The sequence below is a fragment of the Sarcophilus harrisii genome, chromosome 4 (assembly GCF_902635505.1).
Source record: "Sarcophilus harrisii chromosome 4, mSarHar1.11, whole genome shotgun sequence".
Taxonomy (NCBI): domain Eukaryota; kingdom Metazoa; phylum Chordata; class Mammalia; order Dasyuromorphia; family Dasyuridae; genus Sarcophilus; species Sarcophilus harrisii.
In genome coordinates, this window is record NC_045429.1 from 437979429 (window position 1) to 437996127 (window position 16699).

At 46.9% G+C, this 16699-nt stretch overlaps 1 protein-coding gene across 1 annotated transcript in view; it reads left to right on the forward strand.

Annotated features, from left to right (window-relative positions):
- Nucleotides 1–14738, forward strand: part of VPS53 (VPS53 subunit of GARP complex) — a 138407-nt gene extending 123669 nt beyond the window's left edge. The window contains exons 18-22 of the mRNA XM_031967767.1: nucleotides 165–313; nucleotides 3693–3762; nucleotides 8249–8386; nucleotides 10521–10625; nucleotides 11020–14738. Coding sequence (XP_031823627.1) covers nucleotides 165–313; nucleotides 3693–3762; nucleotides 8249–8386; nucleotides 10521–10625; nucleotides 11020–11190 — 633 coding nt within the window. The 3' untranslated portion in view covers nucleotides 11191–14738. The remainder of the gene's footprint in view (nucleotides 1–164; nucleotides 314–3692; nucleotides 3763–8248; nucleotides 8387–10520; nucleotides 10626–11019) is intronic.
- Nucleotides 14739–16699: the final 1961 nt, after the last annotated feature.

The following is a 16699-nucleotide window of genomic DNA, read 5'->3' on the forward strand; positions in this document are numbered from 1 at the left end:
CCCGGGCAAGCTGGGCAGGTTCCTTTAGCGACCCTGTAAAATTTCCATTGTTTCCAACTTCTTCTCCTTCCCCTGCCCTATCTCCATCTGTCTCTAAAAGCATAGCCCCCTGCCCTCTACCTGGTCGAGGATTCACAAAGCTTCCTCTGCACTCTCTTTTCCAGATGCAATGGCAAAATGTTGAGCACGTTGGTGACCAGAGTCCGTACGTCACCTCTGTGATTCTTCACATAAAGCAGAATGTCCCCATCATCCGTGACAACCTGGCCTCCACCCGCAAGTACTTCACTCAATTCTGCATCAAATTTGCAAAGTAAGTCTGGGATTTTTCCTTTTACCATTTTCTTTTAATCATTTTATGTTTTCTTAAGAAAAACTTAAGAGTCTGTGAATAGATTTCAAGGAGTCTGTGAACTTGGGTTGGAAAGAAGTGACCCTATTATCTCATACCCTGACATTGGTTTGGTTTAGTTTGGTTTATTGTTCTGTGTATTGTATTTTTGCATTTAAAAACACAGTGGGTCTTGCTCAGACACTGGACACCTACTAGCTGTGTGAGCTTGGGTAAGTCACTTAATCCTGGTTGCCTTGCCTTTCTCCTCAAAAATTCAAATTAGTAAATAAAAACACTGGTCTGAGAAGGGATTCCTGGACTTTACTCAACTGCTGCCCAAAGCATCCAGGACACACACACACTCACTCTTTCTTTCTCTCTCTCTCTCTCTCTCTCTCTCTCTCTCTCTCTCTCTCTTTCTCTCTCTCTCTCTCTCTCTCTTTCTCTTTCTGAGTTAAGAATCTTTGTGCCTGCTCCCTATCTCCTATTTGGGGCTCTTAAAAATGCTGTTGATAGACTAGATACATCCTTGTTTCCCAGGCAGTGTGCCAGAGCGGAAAGCCCCGTCTCCAAAGTCCTAGGATATCGGTTCAATCTCTCATCCATCCAGCATTGCTCACAAGCACCTACTGTGTGCTGGGCACCATGCTAAGAGCTGGGAATATAAAGAAAGGCAAGAACGGGCATCTCACTTCTGGAGCTTCCTGCCTGTGTGACCCTCCCATCTCCCTGCACCTGAGTCTCCTCACCTGTAAAATGAGGCAGTCTCTGAGGTCCCGTCCGATTTCTGGAATCCTATGGCATTGATTGTTCCTGACAGAGACAGCCAGCTGCAGCAGGCGGCTCAGAGCCGAGCCCAGCTGGGGGGACGTGCGCCACTTACGTGCGGGAGGGCAGCAGCAGGGGAGGCAACCCAGGGAGAATGCCCCAGGACAGGCCCCTTGGTCTGCAGGAGCCTGTGCACAGTTCCTTCCAAGCATGACTCCGAACACAGGAATGTTGGCCCCTTGAAGTCAGAAGCCTGACTTCAGCCCAGGCTTCCAGGCTTCCCCTGAAGGTGAGCCAGTTCCAGTACATAAAACAGGCCCTCTTAACCTGGGCTTCCCCGGGGGGTGTGGACAAATTTCAGGGGGTTTGTGAACTTGGAGGAGAAAAAAAGTTGCATTGATTTTCACTGACCTCCATCTGAAATTTAGTTCATTCCAACTGAAATGTCTTCATTGACAAGTGATGATAAACAAACATTCTTTAGAGAAGGAGCCTGGTCCACAAGCGTCCCCAGACCACCAGAGGATCCTGGGGCACAGGCAGGCAGCTGGAAGTAGCCTAGTATCCAGGCTGCGACGGTGGAGCCAAGGGTGGCCGCCAGCTCCAACCAACACGGCCGTGTCACACTGTGCTCCCCAGCGAAGAGGCCAGCACCCACCTCTCACCTATAGATTTCCCTCCCAAACTTTAATCAGATAAGGATTTGAAGTTTTTCCCCTGCTTTTCTCAACAATGAATCTTTAAGGAATAACAAGTAAGGGCTGGGTTTTACAGTCAACTTCAGTTTTAGTTTGTCAGGAAAAGGATATGGTGGGATCTCCAACGGGGCGTTAATGTTTGCACTGTGGCAAATGAAGTAAGAGCCAACATTCCCTCTTCTCTCTCTGGGTACTCATTAGTTTGCATTAAGAGCACCGCCTGATAAATCATATCCTGACGCTCCCCATAATCACTGTTAGAAATTCTGTCTTACTGAGAATTTATTATGCTTAAAACCTCCTATGGGGATTGTGCAGGGGCCTGCTTGCTTTAGTGAACATAAAGAGAGCTCAGAAATCCATTTTCTCAGCTGGTCCCAGCACGAGCCTTAATGTCCTGGGGAGCCGCATCCCATTAAATGGCCCATGAAGTCCACACTGAGTGGGTGGGGCACGAAGCTTCTGCCTCTCAGGAAGGTCGAGTCTACAGGGAGAACTCAGAGGGACGTGACCTCCTGCCCTTGCAAAGCAGGTTCATGGTCATCCTGAGATGGGATCAGAAGACCAGGACCTCCCCCTTTGTCTTGATGCTGCCATCCCTCTTCCTTTTGTGTCAAAAGAGGAGAGCACGTTTTAAATTGGGGATGGCGCTCCTCGATCCCTGGCTTTCTCCTTCCTTCTTCTCTAACAATAATCAGACCATTTGACCAGACTTCTGGAACAGACATCTAGTGGAATCCCTTCTTTTAAAGAGACATAGAGAGGTTAACAGATCTGCCGAGATCCTCCAGGTAGCGAGCATCAATTAGAATTTAAACTTTTGTGGCCGGTGTTTCCACTGCATGTGCCCCACATGACCTTCCTTCTTCCCCCTGTCCTTTCACATCATCTACTGTCCGCAGCTAAATGCTGCCGCCCCTGAGAAGATTGGGAGGGTGGCCTTTGGAAGCAAATCTCCTGTACTCCCCCTGACCAGTCGAGAGAGGTAGAGGCCCTGCTAGGATCCTAGCATTGGGACCCTCTGATGCTCCTTATTTTAGACTCTGAGCTGCTCTCCTAGAGTTGCCCTTGGCATTTCTGCATCTGAGACCTGTAAAGACTTCACATAGCAGAGCTGAGTCCACTGCCGGGGATACTCTTGGAGTCTTCCCCATTTGTTAGACCTCTGTCCCTTTGGAATAGACTTCCTCTGGTACAGACTTGGCACTTTTTTACTTGTTTCTGTCATGTTCTGTTCTCATAGAATGTTATGGGCAGGGCTTTCCTTTTTTATCTTTGGAGCACCAGCACTAGCATAGTGCCTTTCTAGGAAAGCTACTTAATATTTAGTTAAATTAAACTTTAAAATACAAACTTAATAACCATTAAAAACATAACCCTCAAAATCCCAATGCATGCAATCGAATGTAAGCAAAGGACTTTTGTAAATGTAAAGCAAAAAAAAAAGTTGTAAAGCAAATGGATTTTAGCAATGTGGGTGTTCCCACCAGTGCAAATTAAGTATGAAAAGTTATGTCACCTGGCCAGGGTCACACATAGATCTGCAAGATCCTCCTAACTTGACACTCGGTCCCAAGTTGCCCCTCTAAGTTATCAAATAAACATATAAAATTGATTTACATTTCACAAAGGAAAACTGAGCATATTAGCAGGTGATAAACAAAAACCACCTTTGTTCTGTATCTCTGTCCAAATCCAGCTGAAGCTCCCCAATTGTTGGTTTTGTTCTCTGTTTTATGTAGTAGCAGTTGTGTGTACAATTCTTGTCCACCTGATCTGTTTACTCCACTTCCTGTGGACTTGAGGAATGAGGGTAAGGATGGACTTGAAAGACATGTGGGTAGTATCTCACCCAAGTGGACACTTGCTGATTTGCTGACCTCTTTTCACAGCTCCTTCATTCCCAAGTTCATCAACCATCTCTTCAAGTGCAAGCCCATCAGCATGGTGGGAGCAGAACAGGTGAGAGACAAGCTTGTGACAAGCTCCCAAACCATTGGGCAGCCTCTCCCGGGGCCGGGGGGTGAGTCCGTGCCAGTGATGGGGAGGGGAACAAGGAATTCTCCATTTGGAATACCCTACTATGCTGACGGGCTGCCTCGAAGCAAAAGAAGAGGAAGAAGTCCAAGAGTCCTTTATTAAAAGGCCTTGAAAAATCACCTTCCCAATGCTAGTGTGGTGGGCTGGGCTGGCTATAACTAGTGTCCTAAAGGACAAAGATCATTTTCATTTCTTGTAGAAATAGAATTGCATAAAATAACCTCAGAAAAAGACTCCTATGGAGGCATATTCCGCCCATGTGATGTGGGAAAGCATGAGGACCTTGGTCCTTCCAGGTTACAAAGCAGCAGAGATAGGCTGGGGCCTGCAGATCCCTCACCTCCACCCCTCCCTCTCCTGCCTTCCTGAGGCCTGGGGGCTCTCTGAGGCCTGTTTTACTTTTGCCTCTGTGTTCCTCACCAGCACACAATTCCTTGCACATAGTAGGCTTTTCATACATATTTGTCCAATTAAAACATCATGGAGACAGTTTTGATGCATGCCTGTGGTGACAGAGGTAAATTTAAGGGGAGCTGAGATAAGAAGTTGTGGGATTTTTCAATGCTTAGACAATCAATCACACATAGAACTCCATCCTCCCACAGCTTGTACTTTGTCTCTCCTCAGCCCTCATAGACTTAGTTCTCTTGTCCCCTTCTTTATTGATTATGCATCTTTAGAACGTGATGTGAATTTGAAGAGGGCCTAGTTCTTCTTTGTAACTTAGTTCCAGGTGGAATCATAGAATGGCTGGCTGCATTGGAAAGAAAGACCTCTACCCAGCCTCAGCTGAATCCAGACCAGCCTTCCTCCCATCATAATGTTCTGAATTAATGAGCATGGCTAGTGGCTCTATGAAGTTTCTTTGTGAATTATTTCACGTGTGTGTTTTCTTCTCCCAGAGAGGGCCCACAATTCCTGAGAAGGCCTGTGTCTTACCTATGCCCCTTAATGCCCCACAACATCTTCACAGTGCCCTGGAGGGTAGCAAGCTAGTCAGTGATCATTGAAGTTTAAACATGACCCCAGCAAGTATCCCAGGAGGTTAAGTTGAATCACTTGTTGGCTGAGTCTCACTGACTCTAAGATTTCCACCAGTGTTCAGAAATCCCTGACTCTTGCATATTCGACACTGGCAACTAATTCTTTCCATTGGAAATAGCAGAATAATGCCCCAACATGTTGTCTCCAGTTTCATTAGCATATGAATCTGGGTATTCTAGGCTGTTGAGGCTGTTCGCTTATTGCTGAATGCAATCAGAGGTGACGCTGGGTGCTTCCTGTCCCCTTCTGCAGATCACACTCTGCTCTGAGATTTCTGATTCCAGACTTGCTGAAGCCACTGGAAACAAAGTAGATTCACACCAAAAAATGTTTTTTATGTATCTGCAGCTTTGCCAAGTCATTGCTAGCTGACTTAAAGGATTTAATGTCTGATAACCACAGTCTTATTTTATTACATCAGTCTAGAACCTCATCTATTTTTGTCAGGTTTTCCCTCCCTCCTCTTGCTGCCCTTTTTCTCTTTTTTATTCCTTCACTTATTTTCTGTCTTCTCTTCCTCCTCCTTTCTCACTCCTTCCTTCCTTTCAACCCCTTTCTCTCCTGCCCTTCTCCCTCTTTGTACTTTCTCTCTCTCTCCCATCATTGTCTTTTTCCTTTCTCCTTATTTTCTGTCTTTACCCCAGAAAGAACATTTAACTAATTTAGCATCTTTATTAATTTAGCACTTAATTCGACTAATTATGGTGGGTGTGGAGTGTGGAGGTGAATGGAATGTCAATTTGATTAAGTAGCATGAACAGTCAGCTGTCCTTTCACTTAGAAATGAGAAAACTCTTCTTAAATCCTAGTTAGTTTTTCTCTGATTGGAAACATAGCTATGTTGGTGCTGGGAAGACCAAGCATCAGCAGGGTTACCAAGAGAAACGAGTGAGAAGGAGCCAGGCAGCGCCCCTTTTGCAGTTCAGGCCCATGCTTACCTTGTTAGACAATCCCCAGCCTTGGAAATCCAGGGGGTGAGTGGTGTGGCTGGAGTAGCCTGTCCCAGGGCAGTGGAACTGAGACCGGAGATTCACAAAGGGAGACTCAAGAGACCAGAGCTGATCCACAGTGTCAGGGGAGGCTGTAACCCAAGCCCGAACAAAGGCCGTGAAATTCAAAGCCACGGTTTAGCCTAATCTCCCAGCTCAGCTTTGCCAAGAAGCGAATGGAGCCCAAATGCAGGCGCCTGCACAGAAAAAGGGAGGGGAGGATTCGTAGACATTTCCTTGTCTCTTTTCTCGATTAGTATGTAAAATATTTGGCTCATTCACCTTTTACCATCTTCTCTGTCCTTGTGGATACATGTGGAGCTTAACAAGAGATCCATGTGAGTCTCATGCCCACATTATAATTCAGCAAAGTCAGCAAACACCATTGAAGTGCCTACTGTGTGCCAAGTGTGTTGTAAAGTAAAACCAGTCATCATAGAGTAGAACTGGTGTGGACAAGGTGCATACAAAGCAGCCTAAGGGGGAAAGGGGAGGGAGGGAGAAGTCCTGTGAAAGTTGGAACAAAGTTGGGAAGGAAACTGAGCATCTGGAGGGAATGGAGTAGAGGAGGTTGTAAGTGAACCACAAGCCATGCCAAGATATGGCGATAGGAGATGATGGCACGTCATCTGGGAGGAGCACAGGTGCCCCAAGATGACTGGACTAGGACGTGTAAATGGGAGCAATGTGGAAGAAGTCAAAAGTTTATCCTGATCTTATGGAGTTGGAGGAATCACATGATCAGAAACATCATTTTCAAAAACGCTGGTTTTTACAAAGCAGCCTAGTTGGAGGCTGGACTGGATGGGGAGAGACTTGAGGCCGGGAGACCAGTCCAGAAGTAACTGCAGTAATCCAGATGAGGTGATGCGTCTGCACTAGACATAGTGCAGCTATGCATAGGAGGCTCCATAGGAGGGATAGTCGGGAGGGGGGATAAGTTATGGAGTCAGAAATGATAAGATCTGGCACCTGATTGGACATGAAAGGGGGAGCAAAAGGTTGTCAACCTCCACAGCAAAAGAGAGAAAGGGGGAAGAAGAGAAGAGGGTGTTCATCTGTAGTCTAGATTGGGCAGGAGGAGAGGGCTAGGCAGGGAGGTGAGGATTTAAAAGGAGATTTAGAAATGTTGGGGGAGAGATGATGGGATAAAAGGCTGGGAACAGATTGTGGAGTTTCAGAGGCATTGAATATGGAAGGTGGGGGTGACAGGCTCTGACCACCCCTGTGTGTGTAACTGGGGGGAGCGGAGGAGCGGCTCCCGGGGGATCCTCAGGCTGGGGCTCTGTCAACATTGGAGGAGAATAAGACTGAGCTCTCTGAGAAAGGAGAGGGCATGTCCTGGTCAGTATAAAATGGCCACCAGGATCTGGCCTGGCTACAGTGGACCTCAGGGGAGGAGACATTGCTGAGTGATGTCAGGAAAGAGCCTGGCGGTGACGGTCTGTGAGAGGTCCTTGTGCCTTCCTCTCTGGGACAGTGAGTCTGGAGTGGAGCGATGGCCAGAGATGCAGTGGCTTAATGAGTGCCTGAAGCTGGGCCAGAGGGCTACATCTATGGGAAAAGAGTGGGTTTGTTTTAGGGTGGAAGCTCCAGGGTAGGGGAAGCAGATCAGGAGTGGGCATTAGTGGGGTGGAAACACCACGGAAGGGACCAAGGGTCATTCCCTGGCAGGCGGTGGGAGCCTGCCCCGCTCTGAGGGCTTCGTGACCCAATTCTGGATGGGCGTGCTAGCACCAGAGACAGCCTGCAGAAAACCATGGTTTCCTCCGAGTGCCCTCTCTTGCAGTTGAGACCCAGAAAGAAACAAAAGGGAAAAATGGCAGATTGATTAATAGGGACAGGGACTACATGCTCCCAGGTGAGGAAATACCCTTCTCTGATGTGGGCCAGTGCCTTCTGCCCAGCCTCTACTCTTAGAGGGCCAAGTGGCGAGGGAGCTCACTCGGCCATGCAGATTGTGTGTGGCAGTGACAGGACCCAGGTCCTGCCCCCGGGGCTGCCTCGTACTACCGAGAGCCGGGCATGGGGCTGCCTGCCTGGAAATCCCTGCTGTCAGGGAGCCGGGCTTGGCACGAGCTCAGGAGTTTTGTGGGCTGTACCAAGTGAGGGTTCCCCATTGTGCTGAGCCCTGGGGTGCCTTGACAGACCTGAGGGAGCTCCCACACCAATCTCTCATGGGGCTGGGCCCCTACACAGCTCCTGGACTTCCAGCCCTCATGAGGCGAGAAGGAGGCTGCGGCTGCTCCCACTGAATGCGGCTTTCCTTTTGCCCCCAGCACAGATGTGCTGAGGGTTAGGCTGGGCAGCCATGTGGTGGCTAGTGCTGCCCCAGGCCGGGTGCTGATGGGGCCGATCCTTTCTTGTTGCTGCAGCTGCTGCTAGACACCCATTCTCTGAAGATGGTTCTGCTGGATCTGCCTTCCATTGGCTCCCAGGTGGTGAGGAAAGCCCCTGCCAGCTACACCAAGATCGTCGTGAAGGGCATGACCCGGGCTGAGATGATCCTGAAGGTAATGGCTTGTTCCTTGCTCCCTTGGGTTCTCTCCGGCCTCACTGGGGCCTGGTGTACAAGGCAGCCTCTGCAGAGAGGGCATCTCGAGGCCAGTGGTGGGAAAATCAGGGACCTGAGCTCCAGGCCAGCGTGCTGCTGCCTGCACCTTCACAGTGTGGCTCTGCCAGCTGTGCCCAGCCTGCAAAATGATCCTGGAACAAAGACTGTCAGGATTGAAGCTAGCCGGGGAATGGCTGGTGGGTTGGGGTTTAAAATTCCTTAGGAGAATGGCCTGGTTCCAGAAATGCAGAGAAAGGGCCCAAGATTAAAGCTGGGAGAGCCAGGTTGTGATTAGAGGAAAGAGCTAAAGAAGATGGGGAGTGTTGTGATGGTACCATCCCCCATCCCCTCCCCTCCTTCCAGCGTCACTGCAGGGGGTCACCCACTGTCAGCTTCAGGCTTTCTGGGACATCCTCTCTTTCCCTTCATTCCTTCCCACGTCCCCCCGAGTGGCTCCTTCTGAGAACTTTTCACCAAATCTTGTGCTCTTCTGGTCCCATCGGAATCAGAGGACTCAAGCCTGAATCCAAACTCGTTAACTTTTTATCAAGAAAAGTTATCTTGATAACTTTTATATATGATAACTGATAACAAAGAAAAGTTCTTGATAACATCGGGCAGATGGACTCTGGGCCTCAGTTTACTCCTGTGATGTGAAGGGGGTGGTACCAGCTGAGCTCCCAAGTCCCTCCTCTCCCACTCAGTCCTGTGATGCTCAGGAGGTGGTTGGGAGGTAGGGCACGAGGCGGGAGCAGGTGGTTTTCACTGTTCAGCTCTTTCCCTTTTGGGCGTGTGGGTTAACCTTAAAATGTTTGTAATCTCAGACTGGGCTGGGGTGTCAAACTCGCCATCAGATTAAATCATATTTGGGAAACGTCTAACAAGAATTTAAAATAACATTCAAAATAGATAATGTTAACTTGTGATTTTCTAAGTTAATATCTCTCCCCCCTCCCCTGAGATATCTGCCTGTTTCTATTTGAATTAGACACAACTGCCCTCAGACCACCTTAGCTGCTGTACACTTTAAAAAGTCAAGCTTTTAAAAAAAAAAAAAAAAGTAGGTCAAAAGAACATAATTAAGGAGGCAAAGCTACTGTTGGGGAGCGTTTACATTCAGTATTCTGAAACAAGATGGAAAACCTTGGGCATTACTGATAATCTGTAAACATTGGAGAGAAGAGACGTGCGCCGGCTCCTAACCAGCTCAACGCTTCTTTGCCAGAGAATATATGTTAGAAGGCATAAAGAACGTGCTGGGAGTCAGGGGACTTGGCTAACATTTAGATTATATGATTGTCAATGTTGTGCTTAGCTCTTATTTGCTTAGTTTTAACTCTTCGGAGCGAGGGCTGTGCAGATTTACATGCTTTGATGAAATAAGCATTTATTAAGCATCTGATGTATGCCGAGCACTAAATCTTGAGAAGAAAGCAGTGAAACCGGCCCTGCCCTCAGGAACTTCTGCTCTGATGGAGCGCCAAGAGAAGGGGTGGCCAGGGACGGACATTTGGGTTGGACGCCCTGCAGCAGTGGCAGGAGTGATCTGATGATGGTTCCAGAACTGGGAGTGGGAGGGAGCTTGGTGGATGGCCAGAAGATGGTGGGATAGCAAGTGGCTGGCGTTGGTGGATCGAGAAGGCACCTGGAAAGGCACTGGCCAGAGAGCAGGGCAAACCCTCCAAGGTCCTCTGAGCATGGGCATATCTGGGGGGACAGCTCAGTCATCTGCTGCTGCTTTTCTGGTTTTTTAACTAAAACATGGAGGTGATTTATATAATAGTGAAGTGACAACTTGTATTCTTACTTTTAAAAAGAAAAAAATGAGAGCCAGAACATTTGCACAAGAGGGAAAGAAACTAAACTTTGCTTTCGTAGGTTTTGTGGGTCCCTTTCTCTGTCAGTTGGTGATGGGCCCAGGGACAAGCTGAGGCTGCCAAATAAATGTCCGTTAGTGGCCTTTTGGGGCATGTGTCACGGGCACAGTATCAGACCCTTGTTGTGACCCAGGGGTTGGAGGGGAGCCAGGCTGGGGCGAGGGCAGCGGCCTTGCTCGGACTCCCAGATTGTCGGTTTCTTCTGCCCCCTCACAGGTGGTGATGGCCCCTCATGAGCCTTTGGTGGTGTTCGTTGACAACCTCATCAAACTCCTTACGGACTGTAACACAGAAACCTTCCAGAAGATACTGGACATGAAGGTCCGCGCAGCCCCCTCAGCCTTCCCTTTTTCCCTCTTCTCCCCTTTCCTCCCCTCTTCTCCCCTTTCCTCCCCATTTCTCCTCTTCCATTGTTCCTTCTCTCTTGCCTGTGCCACAGTTGCCTGAGTTAGTGGAAAGAGTTGTAGATGAAGCCAAGGGGCCTTTGTCATGACCTTTCATCCCTCTGATCTCACCTCAGCTTCCTTCTTTGTAAAGTGAGGGGGTGGGGCAGGTGAGGGCTCCTGGGTGTCCTGGGTAGTTTAGCCCTTTTGAGTCTGCTTAGATCTAAAGGAGCCCGAGACAGAGTCTACAGGTCATTTGGGGGGAGCCTGCCCCCCTCCCCCCTCCCAGCACAGCTGGGGCCCTTGACATCATGGGCTCTTTTCTCCCCCAGGGCCTGAAGAGAAGCGAGCAGAGCAGCATGCTGGAACTCTTCCGCCAGAGGCTCCCCACCCCGCCATCAGCGTCCGAGGGGCCGGGCTCCGCGTCCCTGACAGCGCCAACACCCGAACAGGAGTCATCCCGCATCCGAAAACTGGAGAAGCTCATCAAGAAAAGGCTCTAAGCCAGCGGGAGAGGGCATCCTCCAGCACCCCGCAGGCAGCTGTTTTAGACGGCCTGCCTCCCTCTCCCCAACTTTTCCATAGCAGCAACCCCTCATGTTTTTCTGGGAAATTTGGGTTTGTTAATGTCCATTTTGCCATATTGTGTGCTTATCCCTTACCCAAACTATGAAGCCAATTTGGTAGGAGAAAAAGGGAAAGGGGTCCAAGGCAGGTTATATCTGTTACAGGGGCTGGTAACAGAATCATCACTAATTCCTAAAAACAATCTTGAGCTTTTGATTTTTATCCTCTAACTTCTTTACTGTCATGTAATTTTTAGGGACTCGTTGCCTGTCCCTTCTAGCCCTCCCCCCAAGTTCCTCAGCTTGAAACTGCCCAATGATAACTACAGTAAAAAGCCTGCTTCCCCCCTCCCTCTGGAATCCTGTCCCATTAGCCCTCGGGAATGCTTTGGAGGGACCTCGAAGCCCCGAGTCTGGGGAGTGACCAGTGCTCCTGGCACATGCCTGCCAACTAATTTTCCTTGGGTATTATGGTTTGCTTTTGCCTGGGTTCACCATTTGGCCAAGTTACATCTCTGTTCTTTCCAAGTTTTCCAACTTTGGATCTAGTTTCTCCTGCCTTCTAAGGAAGCTTTGCCCTGTCTGTGGGCCCTATGAGGCTGTGACCATTGGGAGAGTAGACAGACATCTGCTTTGGGGAAAGGCTCATCGTCCTTACTTGGGAGGGTTGCAGAACTTGTTTCCCATTCCCATTTCTGTGTTCTGCTCTCCCTTCATCCTCACTCCCACGGCCCCAGGAGCTCTTGTTGAGCTGAGTAGCCGGCAAACCCAGGAATCTCCCTTGGCAGAGTCAAACCTACTAGAGAGCACTATGGGAGGGCCATGGCCTCCATCGCTTTTCCATCCTAGTGAAATTCAGACACAGCCCTTGTCCCTGTCCATTCCTAAGGTGAGTTTGAAATGACAAATGTTATATAGGTGCATAACTGGAATGCCATCTTACCAATTACTAATGAAAAGAGCACCAAGGGCTTATGAAGCAAACTATTTGTCTGAAAGAACTGACTTTTAGAGGGCAACTAGGTGGTGCAGTGGATAGAGCACCAGCCCTGAAGTCAGGAGGACCTGAGTTCAAATCTGGTCTCAGACACTTAACACTTCCTAGCTGTGTGACCCTAGGTAAGTCACTTAACCCCAATTGCCTCAGCAATAAATAAATAAAAAGAACTGACTTTTAGCTGGCTCACCATGCTAGTCCCTCCTTGCTCCTAGCAATCCTTCTAACCTGATCAGCTCTCAGAGATAATAGCACAAAAACCCCTTAGTTTCCTAGAGAACAAGTATTCCTCCTTAATCATTAGGAAGCCATTTCCTGTGACCACAGAAAGCATGAAATGTCTGTAGCTACCAAATTTCTTCAGAAGCCAACTTAGGATTAACTCTAAGAATAATGGCTAGATAAATGGTGGCCCATTTTGGTCCATGTTCTTTATTCAATTATCTGTATTTCAGAAGGTGTGTGGGAGGGAAGGAGGAGATGTAGTCTTTCATTCAACATATCCCATGTCAACTGAAGGCCAATGTGACCTGTGAAGGAGGAGAGGATGAGGAAGGGTTCTGAGGAATTCTAAGTTTGAAAATCAAAAAATAGGTTGACTTCTCTTTCCCTCTCTGTTGATCATTCCATGCCATTAACCTATTTCCCTGATTTGCTTCACTTGGTCCCAACTCTGGTCTTCTGGATTTATTTCCTTGATTTTGATCTTTTCATGCTAATTACGGGGGCTTTTCAAACCTAGACTTCTTTATATTGTAGGGGAGACAGATGAGAAATCAGGATTTGGGAGAGTATAATTTGATTTTGACATACAGGTTAGGTAATCAGAAGACCGCTGTGGGGCTGACCTACATCTTTCAGGGGTATTAGGATGGAAACGGGGTTGGCTTTGGAAAAGATCATTCAGCTGACACTAACTGAATTTCACTTCTTGCTTTCTTTGGAGTTGATAATATCTCCCTTTTGCCCTGTCCCACTTTTGTGACGGTTGGTTTGAATGGAATAAGAATTTCCTTCTTTGATTTTCTTTTGTCTCTAGAAGGTTTCTTTAGATAACTAGCTCAGCAGGTTGTGAAAGGCCTAGTTTTCGGCATTTAATGAGACTGGTTCCTTTCTGGGATGATCTGCTGAGATACACTTACTCCTCAATGCCTCGAGTCTCCAGTACCTCCTCTGGTAGCAGTAGGTGTTGGATGAAGTACTGTGCTTCCCCTGGCTGAATACTGCAGATGGGCCTTGTGTTGTGATGCTATGGAGAGGTTTCTTTGGATAGACATCTTACTGGCTCTTTAACCAAAATATGTTTATGGTATATTAGAAGTAGTTCAGATATCACAATCTTTCCTGATTGCTCACTGCTTAAATGTATAGTTGAGGTTGATGCTGTGGACCATACCCCAGGCCTGACTTTTCCACACTGACTAGACTCTTGATATTCAGACTTTATTAACATTGTTCTCACTTTGGAGCAACCTGCCTGACAAGAGCAACAGTTGACAGCTTTGTTGTTTGGTTAACTTTAAATCGACACCTACTGCTCTCAATTTCCCAGATCCTTTAATGAAAAAAGAAAGTCCCAACACTTGAAAGTGGATGAAGCCAAATATCTGCAGATAATGTTGGTCATTTACAACCCCCCAAAAGCGATGCCTTCTGTAGGTGCTTTTCCATTTGGGTTGGATCGGTGGTGGCTCTTTCCTTTGGATTATTTAGAGTAAAAAAATCAGTATAAACCTCACCTGAGCAGGAAGAGTCTAGCCTAGAGAGGTAAGCTCGGGGATGTGTTCATAGCATGGAAATAGAAACTCATGAATGATGGAATCCTACGGTTAAAAATAGCCAATGCTTTGTCCTAGAGAGTTCCAAACTCTCTTTGAATTACAAATTGAATTAAATGGGATCTTGTTCTTCCCCACTCCTAAACAACCAACCGGACTTGCTGGTCGGCATATCAACCACCGGGCTGCCGCTTTGTCCTGCCTCCCATGACAACAGTCCCTTTATGCTTTCTCATATTCAGTCACTTTACTTAAGTGGAAAATAAATGTAACAAAGCAGATAGATTAGTTCTAGAAAGATCTAGCTAACTATTGGCAGATCAGCCGAGGGAACTCGCCAGCCCAGCCAGATGCTGGTAGAATATAGGGCTTTGTACTGAAACACTATAGACACACCAGCCAAGGTGCCTCAGCTTCCTTTTTACATCTCGGATGTAATCAGGGTGCTCGCAGATGGTTTATGTATCTTGTTCTGGTTGGAATCTTTATTCAAAATAAGCATAGTGGTGGTGAGAGAATTGAGCCAAATACCGAACACACAGGCATATTGGAAAGCCACTTTACATAAAGGATGTGTATGTCTTTTATATGTAAAATAATTTCCTATTTCCTTGTATTTATCAAACTGGGTGCTTCTGGAACCCTCAAATTGGACACTTATGTAAGATGTAAATTTCCTTCCAATAAAAGTGGTGTTTTTTTGTTGTATATGTCTTTTATGTTCCCCATCTGGAAGTGATTTCTTGGTGTATATTGGAGCGTGACACTGTAACTAATTAAACCATTATTGTATGTCATTTGTTAGAATGAATTTCATTACTGCTGACAGAAAACAGAATGGACAGCAGGGAAGAGAATCATCAGGAAACCATGTGGCGCTGTGTTCCTCTCTCTCACTGTCTGGGTTCTCCTCCCCCAAAGTCGATGTTTCCCTTCCCTAAGGTCTTCTGACATGCTGAAGATAGTGCACAGAAATAGGAAGTGGTGTTTACGAGCACATTTTAAAAATACTTACTTGTCTAGCAACAAGTCAAGTCGGCAAGCATTTATTAAGCACCTACTATGGGCCAGTCTTCACTTTGGTCCTGCCAATGGACTTCAGGGACTTGGGAGAGTGAGGCTGATGACTTTGCATAGCTCTGTCTCACTTAAGTTCACACCAAGTCAAGATATCACCTGTGGTATCATTGGTCCTTTTCAAAAATTAAGGACAAATAACAACCATACCAGGCCCTGGGCTAAGTGTTGGGGTACAAAGAAAGAAAAGGGGGAAAAAAGAAGAATCCTGCCCTCCTGATGGAGAATACTGTGTAAAGACAGATATTCCCAAAGACATTAAAGACAGAACAAGTTGGGGGCGAAGGCCTGAAGATGAAGGCGCACAGGGAACCGCTTCCTCCAGAAGGTGGAAATTTAGCTGCGACTTGAAGGAAGCCTGTCCTTGCTACCTTTTCAAGCTAAGAAGTACTTTAAAAGGAACCAGGATTCTGTGTTTGATCCTGGAGGTGATAGAAGGTCCTTAGGTTTATTCAGTGAGGGCTGAATGGAAGATGGTTTGGAGTAGGAAGAAAAGCCAACAGGCTGTTGTACAGTCCAGATATGAGGTGGGAGCTCCTGCACAAAAATGGTTTTAGTGTCAAGGGAGGGAAGGGGACGTGGGAGATGTCACAAAGGTAGAAATGTATGGCCTCGGCAACGGTTCGGATAGGATAGTTGAGAATGAGGAGTCTGGGAGGATGCTCAGATTGTGAGCCTAAGGTGATGCTTTTGACATTAATAAGCAAATTTGGAGGGAAAGATAATGAATTCAGTTTTAGACACTGAGTTTTGTCCATTTTGAGAAGTCCAGTAGTATTTGGAGGATGTGAAACCAGAAGTCAGGAGAGAGGTGAAGGCTGGACAAATCTTCAAATCATCTGCATAAAGATGTTAGTAATTGAATCTTATAAGGTGATTAAGCAAAAGGCTTGGGAACAAAATTGAGGGAGAACAGAAGGACCAGGATAGAACTTTGGGGGACACCCACATTTATTGGGCATGACCTGGATGAAGACCCAGCAAAGGAGACAGAGCAAATAGAGAGGAGGAGAACCAGGGGAGAGCAATGCCTTGAAAACCTAGAGAAGAGGTTGTCGAGGTGGCTATAGAAAAGTCAAGGAAAGTGAGGATGGAGAAAAGGCCTTTGGATACAATGAGAGTAAGAAAGAAGTCTTTATGGACAATCTTGGAATGATGCAAACACCTTCCCCTTCTAAATGGTCAGAAATTGTTCAACTCCTGGCTTTGTCCTTTCCCACTAGTTTTGAGTTTCTCTTTGGCTTTTCTTCCAGATTTCTATCCAGGAAACCAGCTAACTCTTACAAACTGTATTTATATTTGGAGCCATTTGATTGGTTTGTGCAAGAATTTACATAAGAAAGCTAATTCCTTCTCTTCGATAACCTTCTTGGTTATCTGGATTTTCCTGTTTTATTTAATGAAGACTTCTCTTGATGATGGAGAAGTTAGTACAGAATTTTTGAGATCATTTTCTCCATTTACTTTCATCCTGTACTCCCCTTTAACAAGGATTATAGAATCTCCTGGTATTTTGATCGTAGAAGTCATCCCCTCTAATCAAAACTGAATCACCTCTAGAGCGAATCTTTCTCTTCAGGGTAGCCATGCAACT